Source organism: Girardinichthys multiradiatus, chromosome 21 (genome assembly GCF_021462225.1).
Source record: "Girardinichthys multiradiatus isolate DD_20200921_A chromosome 21, DD_fGirMul_XY1, whole genome shotgun sequence".
Taxonomy (NCBI): domain Eukaryota; kingdom Metazoa; phylum Chordata; class Actinopteri; order Cyprinodontiformes; family Goodeidae; genus Girardinichthys; species Girardinichthys multiradiatus.
Genome location: NC_061813.1, coordinates 40,059,234 through 40,076,008, shown reverse-complemented (window position 1 = coordinate 40,076,008; position 16,775 = coordinate 40,059,234). Strand labels below are relative to the sequence as shown.

The 16,775-nt window shown below is 43.9% G+C and overlaps 1 protein-coding gene across 1 annotated transcript in view; it reads left to right on the top strand.

The window, feature by feature from the left end:
* Positions 1 to 342: 342 nt before the first annotated feature.
* Positions 343 to 16,775, top strand: part of LOC124857900 (NLR family CARD domain-containing protein 3-like) — a 213,069-nt gene continuing 196,636 nt past the window's right edge. Inside the window, exons 1-2 of the mRNA XM_047349459.1 lie at positions 343 to 451; positions 1,498 to 3,289. Coding sequence (XP_047205415.1) covers positions 343 to 451; positions 1,498 to 3,289 — 1,901 coding nt within the window. The remainder of the gene's footprint in view (positions 452 to 1,497; positions 3,290 to 16,775) is intronic.

Genomic DNA, 16,775 nt, shown 5'->3' with positions numbered 1-16,775 from the left:
TTTACTGGTGTTAAACCATTAAAGAAGGATCCAACTTTCTACTCTGGAATCTAGATTTGAGTCAGTTTTTGGTCTCTTTAAGCCTCTGATGGAAGCAGTTTTCTACTCTGACAGAATAATGATTATTGTTCCTGAAGATGTTTTAAATGAACAAATACAACAAAAGAAAGATCAGTCATGATAGCAAATATAATACAATGAAATACTTCAAACCAGACATCATCAATGTTCTGAGGTTCTGTTATGACCCAGCTTCTGGTCCTTTGTTTGTGGTGGAGCTTCATGAACATCTTCAGCTTCAGTAGGACAGCCCCACCCTGGTGTTAGTGAACTATTTCAGTGATGAAGACATGTCTTTACAGACGGAGGAAGAGGAGCAGCCCCTACTGTGGAGAAAGACCCAGAACAGGAGCTGGACTGCTGACAGCCAATCAGAGCAGCTGTTCACCAGGTAAGACTAAACATCTCCAATCAGATCTTCCTTCTATCTTCTCTGATGAACCAGTTCCATGTCTTTAGTTATTTAGAAATTCCAGTTTTCAACGTCTTTCTGTGATCAATTATTTCAACTAAATCTCTGTATTTCCAGCTGGTGTAAATGTAACGTCTGTGTTTGACCCAACAACCTATTGGGTTTGAAGTGGTTCTGTTTTCAGAACCTTTGTGCTAAATGCATTAAAACTGAACCTCTCCTTAAAGCTGGTGATCATTTTGATGCATGAAAACAAAAAATGTAGAAAAATCAACCTGCTGCTCTGCTGCTTTCACAAAAAGAGGAAGGAAAGTCTGAGAGACAGAAACCTTTATTTACTCTGACAATATATCACATATTACAGTATATATATATCTGTTTATACAACATGTAATCATTCTAACAATCTGTTGTTTATTCTTAAGGTCCAAATCAGTCCCATGTCATTTCCAACCTGGAATTATTCTTTAAAAGCATCAAATTCAGTCTTTGAGTGAGAAATGCCATTTTAAATGTGAACACTACCTGATACAATGAGATGTTTCTCCTGCAGATTAGAGTGTTTCCTCTAGATTTCCTTCATTAAGGCTGAAAATGCTGGGAGAAAACATGTTTCTTCCTCTCTGCCTCTTCTGGAGCTGCTGTGTTTGTGACAGAAGGTCCGATAGAAATAGTAAAATGAGGACAATGGTGACATGATGCAAAGAGTTGATGTTGCTGAAAGCTGCTGCATTTAATGGACTTGTTTCTGTCAGCATTTATTCATCTGATCTACTTTATGAATCAGATACTGACAGTGAACAGATACTGGCCACCAAACAGAGGCAGAAATATGCTGTCTTCCAGTTTAACAAGGTTCTGGTTCTGAGGATGGATCATATTGTTTAGCATCACATAATGTGAAGTTAGAGACCTTCTAATGATGACAGCTACTAATGTTACAGATGGTTCTGGTCCAACTTCATCACAAAATCATGTTTTTTACCTCAGTTGTCTTTTCTTCTTTGTTTTCTTCTTTGTTTCAGCAGATGTTGGTCTGCAGGAGGTTCTAGAGGAACATAAGATCAGTCTGAGGAAGAGATGTGAATGTGTGACTGAAGGAAGTGATGAAACAGGAAGTAGAACCCTCCTCAACAGGATCTACACTGATCTCTACATCACAGAGGGACAGAGTGAAGAGGTTAATACCCAACATGAGGTGAAGCAGCTGGAGACAGCTTCCAAGAACCAGAACCTCCATGACTCTCCAATCAGGTGCCATGACATCTTTAAACCCTTACCTGACCAGCATGGACCCATCAGAGTGGTTCTGACCAACGGTGTCGCTGGCATTGGAAAAACCTTCTCAGTGCAGAAGTTCACTCTGGACTGGGCAGAGGGCTTGGAGAACCAAGATGTCAGTGTGGTGGTTCTGCTTTCGTTCAGGGAGCTGAACTTGATCAGAGAGGAGCAGCACAGTCTTCTCACGCTGCTCCATGTTTTCCATCCAACACTCCAGAAGCTCCCAGCAGAGAAGCTGGCTGTCTGTAAACTTCTCTTCATCTTTGATGGTCTGGATGAAAGCAGACTTTCTCTGGACTTCAACGACAGTCGGCTTGTTTCTGATGTCACCCAGAAGTCATCAGTCAACGTTCTGCTGACAAACCTCATCAAGGGGAACCTGCTGCCCTCGGCTCTCGTCTGGATAACTTCCAGACCTGCAGCGGCCAATCAGATCCCTCCTTCATGTGTTGCCAGGGTAACAGAAGTACGAGGCTTCACTGACGCCCAGAAGGAGGAGTACTTCAGGAGGAGGTTCAGTGATGAAGAGCTGTCCAGCAGAATCATCTCCCACATCAAGACCTCCAGGAGCCTCCACATCATGTGTGGAATCCCAGTCTTCTGCTGGATCACTGCTACAGTTCTGGAGAACATGTTGACCACAGAGCAGAGAGGAGAGCTGCCCAAGACCATGACTGACATGTACTCACACTTCCTGCTGGTCCAGACAAGGAGGAAGAAGAACAAGTACCATGAAGGACATGAGAGGAGTCCACAGGAGCTGATGGAGGCTGACAAGAAAGTTCTTCTGAAGCTGGGGAGGCTGGCGTTTAAACATCTGGAGAAAGGAAACATCATGTTCTACCAAGAAGACCTGGAGCAGTGTGGTCTGGATGTCACAGAGGCCTCGGTGTTCTCAGGAGTTTGTACAGAGATCTTCAGAAGAGAGTGTGTGATCTTCCAGAAACCAGTTTACTGCTTTGTTCATCTGAGCATCCAGGAGTTCCTGGCTGCAGTCTACATGTTCTACTGTTTCACCAGCAGGAACATAGAGGTGATGAAGAACTTCCTGGGAGAAGATTACAGTGAAACATCTCTGGAGGACTTCATGGAGAAAGTCATGGAGAAATCCCTCAGCAGTAAAAATGGTCACCTGGACCTGTTTGTCCGCTTCCTTCATGGCCTCTCTGTGGAGTCCAACCAGAGACTCTTAGGAGGTCTGCTGGGTCAGACAGAGAACCGTCCAGAAACCATCCAGATCATCATCAACAACCTGAAGGAGATGAACACTGGTTTTATCTCTCCAGACAGAAGCATCAACATCTTCCACTGTCTGATGGAGATGAAGGACCTCTCAATTTATCAGGAGATCCAACAGTTCCTGAAATCAGAGAACAGATCAGAGAAGAAGCTCTCAGAGATCCATTGCTCAGCTCTGGCCTACATGCTGCAGATGTCAGAGGAGGTTCTGGATGAGTTGGACCTTGAGAAGTACAACACAACAGAGAAGGGACGACAGAGACTGATTCCAGCTGTGAGGAACTGCAGAAAGGCTCGGTGAGTCCAGATGTCTTCATTATTCAAGGTGGTTCTGGATGTTTTTGGACCTTTAACTACTTCCTTCATACTTTGGACTATTTCAGCCATTCAAACATCTAAACGTTCTGTCACAATCTGCCATTTAGTGTTTTGTATGTGTGTCCTTTTCTTAGTCAGGTGTTTGCTAGTCCTCCAGGTCTTTAGTTGACTTTTCTTGTTTCTTCCTAAATCCTTGGTTTCATGTGTTTCTTTATATTTCCCTTTAGATCTTTTTTCCCTGAGTTTTGTTATTCAGTCTAGTCTCATTTTGCTCAGTTCCTCATGTCCGTTTTCCTCTGCTGTCAGGTCTCGTTAGTTGGAATTAGTCACATTCCCCTCAGTCTCCCTGCAACACTGTTCCACACCTGTTCCTTGTTCCCCATGATTACTCTGTCCCTCTGTCCCTGTTCATTGGTTCTGCCTGTATTCCCCATTTGCATTTAAGCTCTCTAGTTTTCATTGTTTCCCGCTGGTTCCTCTCGTCAACTACCCTGTTATCTTCCCGATTTCTTCGTAGTGGTTTGTTTTCTGTTTTGCCTCCTGAACCTGTTCTCTGTGGATTACCTGCCTGTACTCAGTACTCTGCCTGCCTGCCTGTAAATCTGTTGTGCATCTTCAACATTAAAACTTCATCTACTCACAATGCGGCCTCCTCGACATGTTCTGCATTCTGGTCCTGCCTCCAAACCCTCAAATACGACACGTTCAGCTCCTTCAGGACAGCTATGCTGGAGCTTTTAGTATTTAGAGATTTTTGTCATTTTAAAAATATTCAACTTTTTATCAGTTTTCATGTTTTATTGAAATGAACAGAAAACCCTTAGAACTCTAAAAAATCTCTGTTTTCTATCAAAGATCCAATCATCCAGAGCTACATTTTAAAGTTTAAGCTCCTTTTCACTCATTGGGCCGTTACCCCATAATTCACCTTTTAGCATCTTTTACTGCTTTTATAAAACCACTGTTTAGGTTTGATGGAAACTTGGAGCATTAAAATATGACCTGCATTGCTGCTGTTGCCAAGGAAAGTAGCTGTTTTTATTCAGAAAACCTTCTGACCAAACTTTCTGACTCCCTCAGATTTCCCTCTGATTTGTAAATTAGACCCCAGAATGTGGGCATTTTATTCTAGTTTCAATTCAATTCAGTTTTATTTATATAGCGCCAATTCACAACACGTTGTCTCAAGGTTCTTCACAACAGTCAGGTTCATACATTCCAATTAATCCTAACCATTGAACAGTGCAGTCAGAGTTAGCTTTTTATTCAAATTGGATAAAAAGTTTTTCTATCTAAGGAAACCCAGCAGATTGCATCCAGTCAGTGACTTGCAGCATTCACTCCTCCTGGATGAGCATGTAGAGACAGTGGACAGTCACTGGTGTTGACTTTGCAGCAATCCCTCATACTGAGCATGCATGTAGCGACAGTGGAGAGGAAAAACTCCCTTTTAACAGGAAGAAACCTCCAGCAGAACCAGAACCAGGCTCAGTGTGAGCGGCCATCTGCCACGACCGACTGGGTGTTTGAGAGAACAGAGCAGAGACACAAAAAGAACACAGAAGCACTGATCCAGGAGTACTTTCTATGGGAAGGAAAAGTAAATGTTAATGGATGTAGCTCCTTTAGTCGTTTCATCTAGAAAGAAAGAACAGATAAACTCTGAGCCAGTTTTCAAGGTTAGAGTCTGAAAGAGAGCACATAGAGTTAGTCACAGTAGAAGCTCAGTCAGTAGCCATGTCTAGGAGAGAGAAAGGGTTAAACACTAAAAGACAGGGCCATGTGGATCATCTGTAGAAGGTGAGCATTAAGTTGTTGCCAGCAGAAGCTTGGACGATTCCCCTCTCCAGAAAGGTGTCACAGGTAGACACAGAGCCAGGCCAGGTGTAGCTTCTAGGAAGAGAAAAGAGAGAACAAAGTTAAAAGCTGAAATAACAGCAAATAATGCAAAATTGGAGAGTAGTGTGAGAATGTAGCGAAGAAGGTGAAAGTGGTCATTATGTCCTCCAGCAGCCTAAGCCTATAGCAGCATAACTACACTGATAGTTTCAGTTCAGATTATTTAGTTAAACGGCGTTTATTTACAACAATGTCGTCTCAAGGAACCTCACAAAGGGTCCCACTGATGGTCATTGTTCTACTAAAAACCACAAGGATTGGGATACCTCTCTCTGTCAGACTGATTATAACCATTGGAAAAGAGAAGGGGTCATACAGGTAGCAGAAATGGAGGGTGTGTTTGCACCTCAACCATAACTGAGCCGGTTTAGGCTAAACCTGACTCCCCCTTACTCCAACCAACAGGGAGGGAGGAAGACTTCCTCCCTGATAAACTAAGCCACTCGAACTATAAGCTTTATCAAAAAGGAAAGTTTTAAGCCTAGCCTTAAAAGTAGACAGGGTGTCTGCCTCACGGACTAAAACTGGGAGCTGGTTCCAAAGGAGAGGAGCCTGATAACTAAAGGATCTGCCTCCCATTCTACTTCTAGAGACTCTAGGAACCACCAATAAACCTGCAGTCTGAGAACAAAGTGCTCTGTTAGGAACATATGGACCAATCAGATCTCTGATGTATGATGGAGCTAGATCATTAAGGGCTTTATATGTGAGGAGGAGAATTTTAAATTATATTCTGGATTTAACAGGGAGCCAATGAAGGGAAGCTAAAATAGGAGAAATATGATCTCTCTTTTTAATTTTCATCAGAACTCTTGCTGCAGCATTTTGAATCAGCTGAAGGCTTTTAACTGCATTTTGTGGACATCCTGATAGTAAAGAATTACAATAGTCCAGCCTTGAAGTAACAAATGCATGGACTAGTTTTGCAGCATCACTCCTGGACAGGATATTTCTAATTTTGGCAATGTTCCGGAGATGAAAGAAGGAAATCCTAGAAACCTGTTTAATATGGGATTTAAATGACATGTCCTAGTCAAAAATAACACCAAGGTTTTTTACTTTATTACCAGAGGTCAATTTAATGCCATCCAGGTTAAGTGATTGACTAAGCAGTTTCTTTTTTAAAGACTCTTCTGTCTTGTCTGAATTTAGAAGCAAAAAATTTAAAGTCATCCAAGTTTTTATGTCTTCAAGACATGCTTGTTGTCTATCTAACTGGTTGGGTCCATCAGGATTTATGGATAAGTAAAGCTGAGTATCATCAGCGTAACAGTGAAAATTTATCCCATGCTGCCTGATAATTTGACCTATTGGAAGCATATATATAGTAAAGAGAATTGGCCCAAGTACTGAACCCTGTGGTACTCCACAATTAACCCTGGAGTTTAAAGATGATTTATCATTTACATGAACAAACTGGAATCTGTCAGACAGATAAGATTTAAACCAGCCTAGCGCTGTTCCCCCGATCCCTACAGCATATTCCAGCCTTTCTAAGAGAATATTATGATCGACTGGATCAAATGCAGCACTGAGATCTAACAGAACCAGAACAGACACAAGTCCATTATCTGAGGCCATAAGAATATCATTAGTGACTTTCAGCAGAGCTGTTTCAGTGCTATGATGAGCTCTGAAACCTGACTGAAACTCTTCAAACAGGTCATTGCTGTGTAAATGTTCACACATTTTATTAGCAACTATTTTCTCAAGAATTTTAGATAAGAATGGAAGATTGGATATAGGTCTGTAATTTATTAAATCATCTCGATCAAGCGAAGGTTTCTTAAGTAAAGGTTTAATTACAGCTAACTTAAAAGCCTGTGGTTCTGATCCATTTACTAAAGATAGATTAAATCATATCTAAAATGGGGCTGGTAATCAGAGGGAACACTTCCTTAAATAATGTGGTTGGGATTGGGTCTAACATACAAGTTGAAGGTTTAGATGAAGCTAATATTTCTGATAACTCAGGAAGCTCCACAGGATCAAAACAGTCCAAACACAGATCAGGTTCTGCAGTTATTTCCAATGTTGTCTCACTTGCTGAGGATGAAGTAATTATCTTCAGGAGTATGTCAAAGATTTTCTTTTTAATAGAATCAATTTTATTTAAGAAGAATCCCATAAAGTCATGACTGCTGAGAGCTAAGGGAATGGATGGCTCAACAGAGCTATGACTCTGTGTAAGTTTAGCAACTGTACAAAAGAGAAACCTAGGATTATTCTTGTTCTCTTCTATTAATGATGATTTCAAAAAATGTCGTTTCTGTAGGAGTCCTAGTTTCTGTCAGGTGCTCCCAAAGCTCTGAAAACTTCCAGAGGTTTGAACCATTTTCCTCATCAACACTTCATCTGCAGCCTTTGTTTAGGCTGTTAAATGTCCTCCATAAAGAGACATGAACTTTAACCCTTTAGACATTACAACCTCTACTAATTACTGGGAGGACTTTCACTGCTTAACATGAAAAATGCTGGTTGACCCAAATGCTCCGTCTCCTCTGTTTCCTCCCAGGGGTTCTGGCCTTTGTTTATATGTTTAGCAACAATTTCTTCTTAGACCCAAACCTTTGTTCCTCTAAGACGATGGACAGACCACTACAGAGACATGTGTCCCTCTTCCAACCAGGTTGTCCCTCGTTACTCTAAGATAAACAGTCTTCTGTCTCATCCCTCCAGAACTCAGGGTTCTACAGTCTGGGTTCTGTCTGGGTTCTGTTTCCTGTCAGAACTCAGGACTGAATGATGTTTTTAATCCATCATATGTGTTACATAAAACAATCCATAAATATTGAAATCAACAGATGTTCCTCACATTTCTGCCAATGAATGTTCAACGATTGAGCATTTTTAGCGCTCCTTCCTCTGCAGGATGTTCATGATTTCTCTTCTACCTCTTGTCTCTAATCTATTCATCCTCTCCTCATCTCTACTCATCTTTCTCCTCACATACCTTCATCCTTTTGTTTTGATGTTTTTCATCCTCCTCATCATTGCATCTTTACCTCTTCCTCCTCTACAGGAGAAGGCTGGTTAAAAACTATCACAGGTTTGACATCAATAACCTTGGCCTAGTTAAAGGAGGGAACAAGGTTTCTCCCTCTGCTGATCTCACTGCTCAGCAGCTTTCAGATCTCCAATGTTGATCATGTCTGTGGGGCTGTGGAGAGACGAGAACTTATGAGATTATAATTAGCAGGATATGGAACGTTTCTGTCAAGGACACATTCATGAAGCCCAAAAAGACAAAATAGCTTCAGAAATACAAATAAAAGAAATCTGAATATTTTAAAATATCTTTAAACATTATTTATTTCCTTTCATGGACTCAGATTTTTAAAGTGAAGTTTTACTTTGGTCTTCAGCTGCTTTTTTACTCATTTTCTGTCTAGTCCCAGTATTATAGTTCTGATCTCATTCATATCTCTGGTAATGAATCTTAATTCATAAAAGACTTCATTCATTTGTAACTAAACTGACAGCGTATTGGACACAGTGGGTTTTAAATATGAATAAAGCAGAAAATGGAGTCAGGAGGGAAAACATCCAACTAGAACCTGAAAGTGGACCTGAGAAGCATCAAGGATCCTTCAGTTGATCATTTATCTATTTATCAATGTACTGTGTTCCAGAATAATTTATAGGTCAGAGTTTGGTCACTGAACAAGCAAAACAATAAAACATGGAAGAAAATAGAAACAATAAAGTGAATGGATTGATAAATTAACACCACTAATATCTGAAAGAATATAAGATATAAAACATTAAATATGAACAAAACTAGAGTTTTCATAAGAAGATCCTAAAATAGCTTGAACCCCTTGACTAAATAAATTATGACAATATGAGCAATTTAAAAACCTTTGCAAAAACAATGTTTTGTCTGGAATACCGACAGGGAGAGATTTAATAGTCACCAAATATATTTTAAGGCTCATTTGTGCTCAAACAAAAATAACTTTACTTAAATATGTTTTTCTTTAGTCAGTCAGTCATTTTCTACCGCTTATTCCATAGTGGGTTGCATTTTTTTTTTTTTTTTATCAAGTTAAATCAATCAGTCAACCTTTATTTATATAGCACTACTCCACACAATAAATTGACTAAAGAAGTGCTTTACAGGGAAAAGAAGATAATAAAACCACTTTTACAGTTTTCTGGGAGTTTATTCCAGATTAGTGGAGCATAAGAACTAAAAGCTGCTTCTCCATGTTTGGTTCTGGTTCTGGTTCTGGTTGTGCAGAGCCAGAAGACCTGAGAGGTCTGGGTGGTTGATACACTTTTATGCAAATTAGCTGTATCTGGCCGCAGTTGGGGGGCGCAGCCAGCACTTCCTACACGTGAAAATGGCTGCCAGCAGATGTGCAACAGTACAGCTTTTGACCCTGAGTCAGACCCATAAGCAGAAGAAGTGGAGCCTCCTGAAGAATGCAGCAAGCAGATTCTGAATGGTAACTTGAGAATGTCATGTTCATAAATCAAAATGTTATTATTTATTACCATCTCAGTTAGGGTTGCCACCCTTCCCGTAACATACGAAATATCCGATATACATTTCTGTCACACCCGATTAGATTATATCAAACAAATTAAAAAAATAAAACGCGTGTGATACTAAAGGTGCGTTCACACCAAACGCGATTTCTGCGAATTTTTGGCCTCATTTGTGTGCTTTTGCCCGCTTGACATTCCGCGTGAACTCCGCGTTGGCATTCGGCAACAAGCGGCAACGCTGCGCCACGTCATCAAATAGGAGGAGCTTCCATCTGCTGCTTGCTGCTTTCAACTGAACATGCTGGACAGGGATTTCACAGATAATTACGGTGTTTACCTGTGGAGAGCCGAAAAACGCTGCCGACATCAATGTCCCTGGGTTCACCAGATTCTTCAGGGACGGGAACAGTTCGGAGATTACCACCACCTACTCCAGGAGCTGCGTCTGGATGACGGTCGATTTCAGCGGTACTTCCGTCTATCCAGGACCCAGTTCGAAGATCTGCTGCCCCGCGTTGGGAGATGAATCGGCCTCCGGGACACCAACTACCGGCGACCGCAGTGAAACCAGCCCGAAGCCAGACACCGGACACTCAAGCTCCGCGGAGCCAGCGGCATCCAGCCCACGGCCGATCCGAGTCAGGCACCCAGATTTCAGCTAGCTGTTCTCTGTTGCTCCCTCTTCTGACGCGCGGTGGTTCACTAGGGACCGTCAATAAATTTCCGTACCAAACAATCGTGGAAAATCTGAGTGCCTGAATCGGATCAACCGTGAGCTAGATGCCGCTAACTCCACGGATCTTGAACATCCAACTTCAAACTAACTTCACCGCGGTCTACCGGCGCTGTATCCCCATTGCTGAACGCCTGTCCATCTGTCTTCGGTGAGTAAATAAATCTCAGCTCAGTAAAAAAAACAGCCGATTTTTAATGTCCACATCTCCTAAATATAAGATATTTGTGCCTAAACATTACCAGGCCAGGTCCTTTCTGTACTTGTCTCGGTAAAAGTAATTAGTTGAGTCATACAACTCTGGCTTGCCGCACACCGCCACTATGATCTGGTCCTCCATCATTGACAACTGCTTCTTCTCCGCTTTGGTCCTTCACCCTACGTCACAGCCACATCCAGTCCCTGATTGGTTGACGCAACGCGAATTTAGGAAAAAGTTCAGATTTTTTAACTCATCCATTGCGCCGCTCCGCTCCCGCTTTGCTTGCCGCGCCTTCCGTGCCCCGTCCTTCGCACCATGCCGTGCCACTCCGCTCCTGAACGCGCCTCTACATAGGGATAAAGCCTTGCCACCACGGAGCTTTTTAACCACCTCGGTGACTTCAGCCTGGGTGACGAAAGAGTCCAACCCCGGGTCCCTAGCCTCTGTTTCCACCACGGAATGCGTGATGGCAGGATTGAGGAGATCCTCGAAGTACTCCTTCCACCGCCCGATAATGTCCTCAGTCGAGGTCAGCAGCTCCCCACCCCCACTATAAACAGTGTTGGCGAAGCACTGCTTCCCCCTCCTGAGGCGCCAGACGGTTTGCCAGAATCGCTTCGAGGCCAACCAGTAGTCCTTCTCCATGGCCTCACCAAACTCCTCCCAGGCCCGAGTTTTTGCCTCTGCCACCGCCCGGGCCGCAGCACGCTTGGCCTCACGGTACCCGTCAGCCGCCTCAGGAGTCCCACAAGCCAACCACAGCCGATAGGACTCCTTCTTCAGCTTTACGGCTGCAGCTACAGGCAGCAGCATTGACAATAGATGCGGAGAACATGGTCCAGTCGGACTCTATGTCTCCAACATCCCCTGGGATCTGGTCAAAGTTCTCCTTGAACCGCCACCTTAACGTGATGGAAGGGTTTGAGTGCTCAAATGATCCTAGAGGCTATGTTGTCTGGGGCCTAAATGCCCCTGGTAGGGTCTCCCATGGCAAACAGGCTCTAGGTGATGGGTCAGACAAAGAGCGGTTCAAGAATCCATCATGTGGACGAAAACATCGAGGCACGTGACGTCGCCCGGTATGGCGGAGCCGGGGTCCCACCCTGGAGCAAGGCCTGGGGTCGGGACTCGCTGGAGAGTGCCTGGTGGCCGGGTTGCTCCTCGTGGGACCAGGCTGGGCCAAGCCCAAACGAGAGACGCGAGGCCATCCCCCAGTGGGCCCACCACCTGCAGGGGGAACCGTGAGGGACCGGTGCAAAGAGGATTGGGTGGCGGACAAAGGTGGAGACCTCAGCGGCCCGATCCCCGGATGCTTAGGCTGGCTCTAGGGACGTGGAATGTCACCTCACTGGGGGGGAAGGAGCCTGAGCTTGTGCGGGAGGTCGAGAGATATCGACTAGAAATAGTCGGGCTTGCCTCCACGCACAGCGTGGGCTCTGGAACCCATCTCCTTGAGAGGGGTTGGACTCTGTTCTACTCTGGAGTGGCCCACGGGGAGAGGCGGCGGGCTGGTGTGGGTTTGCTTGTTGCCCCCCAGCTCAGCCGTCTCGTGTTGGGGTTTACCCCAGTGGATGAGAGGGTCGTATCCCTGCGCCATCGGGTTGGGGAGAGGTCTCTGACTATCATTTCGGCCTACGGGCCTTGCAGTAGTGCAGAGTACCCGGCCTTCTTGGCGTCCCTGTCGGGGGTGCTGGATAGTGCCCCTCCCGGGGACTACATTATTCTGCTGGGGGACTTAAACGCCCACGTGGGGAACGACAGTGACACCTGGAGAGGCGTGATCGGGAAGAATGGCCTCCCCAATCTGAATCCGAGTGGTGTTTTGTTATTGGACTTCTGTGCTAGTCACGGATTGCCAATAATGAACACCATGTTCAAACATAAGGGTGTCCATCAGTGCACTTGGCACCAGGACACCCTAGGCAGGAGGTCGATGATCGACTTTGTTGTCGTATCATCAGACCTTCGGCCGCATGTTTTGGACACTCGGGTAAAGAGAGGGGCTGAGCTGTCCACTGATCACCACCTGGTGGTGAGTTGGATTCGCTGGAGGAGGAGAAAGCCGGACAGACTTGGCAGGCCCAAGCGCATAGTGAGGGTCTGCTGGGAACGCCTGGCGGAGCCCTCGGCCAGGGATGTATTCAACTCCCACCTCCGGGAGAGCTTTAACCAGATTCCAGGGGATTCTTTATTTTCATAACTATGAATACTGTAGCTTCACACTGAAGGCATCAAAACTATGAATTAAATCATGTGGAATTATATACTGAACAAAAAAGGGTGAAACATATGTCTTATATTCTAGGTTCTTCAAAGTAGCCACCTTTTGCTTTGATTACTGCTCCGCACACTCTTGGCATTCTGTTGAAGAGCTTCAAGAGGTAGTCACCTGAAATGGTTTTCCAACAGTCTTGAAGGAGTTCCCAGAGATGCTTAGCACTTGTTGGCCCTTTTGCCTTCACTCTGCGGTCCAGCTCACGCCAAACCATCTCGATTGGGTTCAGGTCCGGTGACTGTGGAGGCCGGGTCATCTGGCGCAGCACCCCATCACTCTCCTTCTTGGTCAAATATCCCTTACACAGCCTGGAGGTGTGTTTGGGGTCATTGTCCTGTTGAAAAATAAATGATGGTCCAACTAAACGCAAACCGGATGGAACCAAAGATCTCAAACTTGGATTCATCAGAGCAAAGCACAGATTTCCACTGGTCTAATGTCCATTCCTTGTGTTCTTTAGCCCAAACAAGTCGCTTCTGCTTGTTGCCTGTCCTCAGCAGTGGTTTCCTAGCAGCTATTTTACCACGAAGGCCTGATTCACACAGTCTCCTCTTAACAGTTGTTCTAGAGATGTGTCTCCTGCTAGAACTCTGTGCGGCATTGACCAGTTCTCTAATCTGAGCTGCTGTTAACCTGCGATTTCTGAGGTTGGTGACTCGGATGAATTTATCGTCCGCAGCAGAGGTAACTCTTGGTCTTCCTTTCCTGGGGCGGTCCTCATGTGAGCCAGTTTCTTTGTAGCGCTTGATGGTTTTTGCGACTGCACTTGGGGACACTTTCAAAGTTTTCCCAATTGTTCGGACTGACTGACCTTCATTTCTTAAAGTAATGATGGCCACTCATATTTCTTTACTTAGCTGCTTTTTTCTTGCCATAATACAAATTCTGACAGTCTATTCAGTAGGACTATCAGCTGTGTACTGTATCAACCTCCTGCACAACACAACTGATGGTCCCAACCCCATTTATAAGGCTTGAAATACCACTTATTACACCTGACAGGGCACACCTGTGAAGTGAAAACCATTTCAGGTGACTACCTCTTGAAGCTCTTCAACAGAATACCAAGAGTGTGCGGAGCAGTAATCAAAGCAAAAGATGGCTACTTTGAAGAACCTAGAATATAAGATATATTTTCAGTTGTTTCACACTTTTTTGTTCAGTGTATAATTCCACATGTGTTAATTCATAGTTTTGATGCCTTCAGTGTGAAGCTACAATATTCATAGTCATGAAAATAAAGAAAACTCTTTGAATGAGAAGGTGTGTCCAAACTTTTGGTCTGTACTGTACGTAATAATAAATAGAAAGAATAAGGGAAAAAACACTATAAATATACAGGGGTTGGACAATGAAACTGAAACACCTGTCATTTTAATGTGGGATGTTTCATGGCTAAATTGGACCAGCCTGGTAACCAGTCTTCATTGATTGCACATTGCACCAGTAAGAGCAGAGTGTGAAGGTTCAATTAGCAGGGTAAGAGCACAGTTTTGCTCAAAATATTGAAATGCACACAACATTATGGGTAACATACCAGAGTTCAAAAGAGGACAAATTGTTGGTGCACGTCTTGCTGGCGCATCTGTGACCAAGACAGCAAGTCTTTGTGATGTATCAAGAGCCACGGTATCCAGGGTAATGTCAGCATACCACCAAGAAGGACGAACCACATCCAACAGGATTAACTGTGGACGCAAGAGGAAGCTGTCTGAAAGGGATGTTCAGGTGCTAACCCGGATTATATCCAAAAAACATAAAACCACGGCTGTCCAAATCACGGCAGAATTAAATGTGCACCTCAACTCTCCTGTTTCCACCAGAACTGTCCGTCAGGAGCTCCACAGGGTCAATATACACGGCCGGGCTGCTATAGCCAAACCTTTGGTCACTCATGCCCATGCCAAACGTCAGTTTCAATGGTGCAAGGAGTGCAAATCTTGCGCTGTGGACAATGTGAAACATGTATTGTTCTCTGATGAGTCCACCTTTACTGTTTTCCCCACATCTGAGAGAGTTACGGTGTGGAGAAGCCCCAAAGAAGCGTACCACCCAGACTGTTGCATGCCCACAGTGAAGCATAGGGGTGGATCAGTGATGGTTTGGGCTGCCATATCATGGTATTCCCTTGGCCCAATACTTGTGCTAGATGGGTGCGTCACTGCCAAGGACTAGCGAACCATTCTTGAGGACCATGTGCATCCAATGGTTCAAACATTGTATCCTGAAGGTGGTGCCATGTATCAGGATGACAATGCACCAATACACACAGCAAGACTGGTGAAAGATTGGTTTGATGAACATAAAAGTGAAGTTGAACATCTCCCATGGCCTGCACAGTCACCAGATCTAAATATTATTGAGCCACTTTGGGGTGTTTTGGAGGAGCGAGTCAGGAAACGTTTTCCTCCACCAGTATCACGTAGTGACCTGGCCACTATCCTGCAAGAAGAATGGCTTAAAATCCCTCTGACCACTGTGCAGGACTTGTATATGTCATTCCCAAGACAAATCGATGCTGTATTGACCACAAAAGGAGGCCCTACACCATACTAATAAATTATTGTGGTCTAAAACCAGGTGTTTCAGTTTCATTGTCCGACCCCTGTAAGTGCTTAATTGTACTAAACACTGCTACCTGTGACTGCCGTTGGAGGACCAATATACTAGAGTGGAAAACGTAGTTATTACCTGATCATTTATTTCAGTTCCAACCTTCAGATGTCCTTCGTCTTCCTGATCTATTTCTTCATGCATAGTTAAATGGAAAAGGGGGAGGATCCTGTAATCCCAGCATGCACTTTGTCCACCAAGCTGTGAAAAAGGTTGAAATAGATCTGCAGAAGGCAGGGCCAGACTGAGTTCTGAACGGACAGTGCAGTAAATGGATCACTCAGAGCTCATTCAGTTTTGGCTTTGTTATTTTTCAGCGTGAGGAATGTTGTGTGTGGCGTGTGAAGTCAGGAAAATGCGTGTCTCCCGCTCATTGCATGAGGCTTGATTATTTGAATGTGAAACTTTGTGATATTTTTTATGAGTTTGTGAATGCCCTCATAGTATTCCTAGTGTATTGAAACACATCCCAATCTGTTCTTGTTTTGTATGTCCTAATAATATTCTCCATTTACTAAATTATTCTTTTGACTTTATAATTTCTGAGTTGTGTCATAATTTTGTTACTGCAGATTTAAATACGGTTTAAAAGCTTTTAAAAGTGAATTGTTCTGAGTTTAAAACAGAGTAGTCAAATATTTCCTGGTTAATTGGAGGTATCATAAATAAGTCTAGAGGGTAAAAACTGATTATTCTTGTTTCTCCTGTTTACCAGAATTAGTTCATTAGTCAATGACTAATGTTCCCAGGCCCCGCCTATATTACTACCTCCACATTAACAAAGGGTTAATACCTAGCTACTTGGGTTGGGTGCTACAATTATATCTGCTGCTGTAACATGTGGAGCATATGTTACACTTTTGAAAATGATGGGCCAACTCATCTCCAGTGCAATATATTTATTTTGAAAAAAAAACTACAAAACAGAAAAAAACAGCAGGTTACTGGAGCTGCTTGGTGCGTTCTCTCTGAACTGCTTCATCAAGCACTGGCCAACTTCTTCTGCTGGCCAGAGTGTCAGCAACTGGTACAGATGGCACTGAGCACCCTCTGCTGGCGAAACTCATATTATACTTTTAACTAATACCACAGACTGTAATGGTGCGTTCACACCGAACGCGAATTCTGTGATAGGAGCGGCCGATTTACATGTTATCCCTATGTAGAGGCGTGTTCAGGAGCAGAGCGGCGCGAGGCGGTGCGAAGGAGATAAAGGACGTGGTGCGAAAGGCGCACCGAGCGAAGCGAG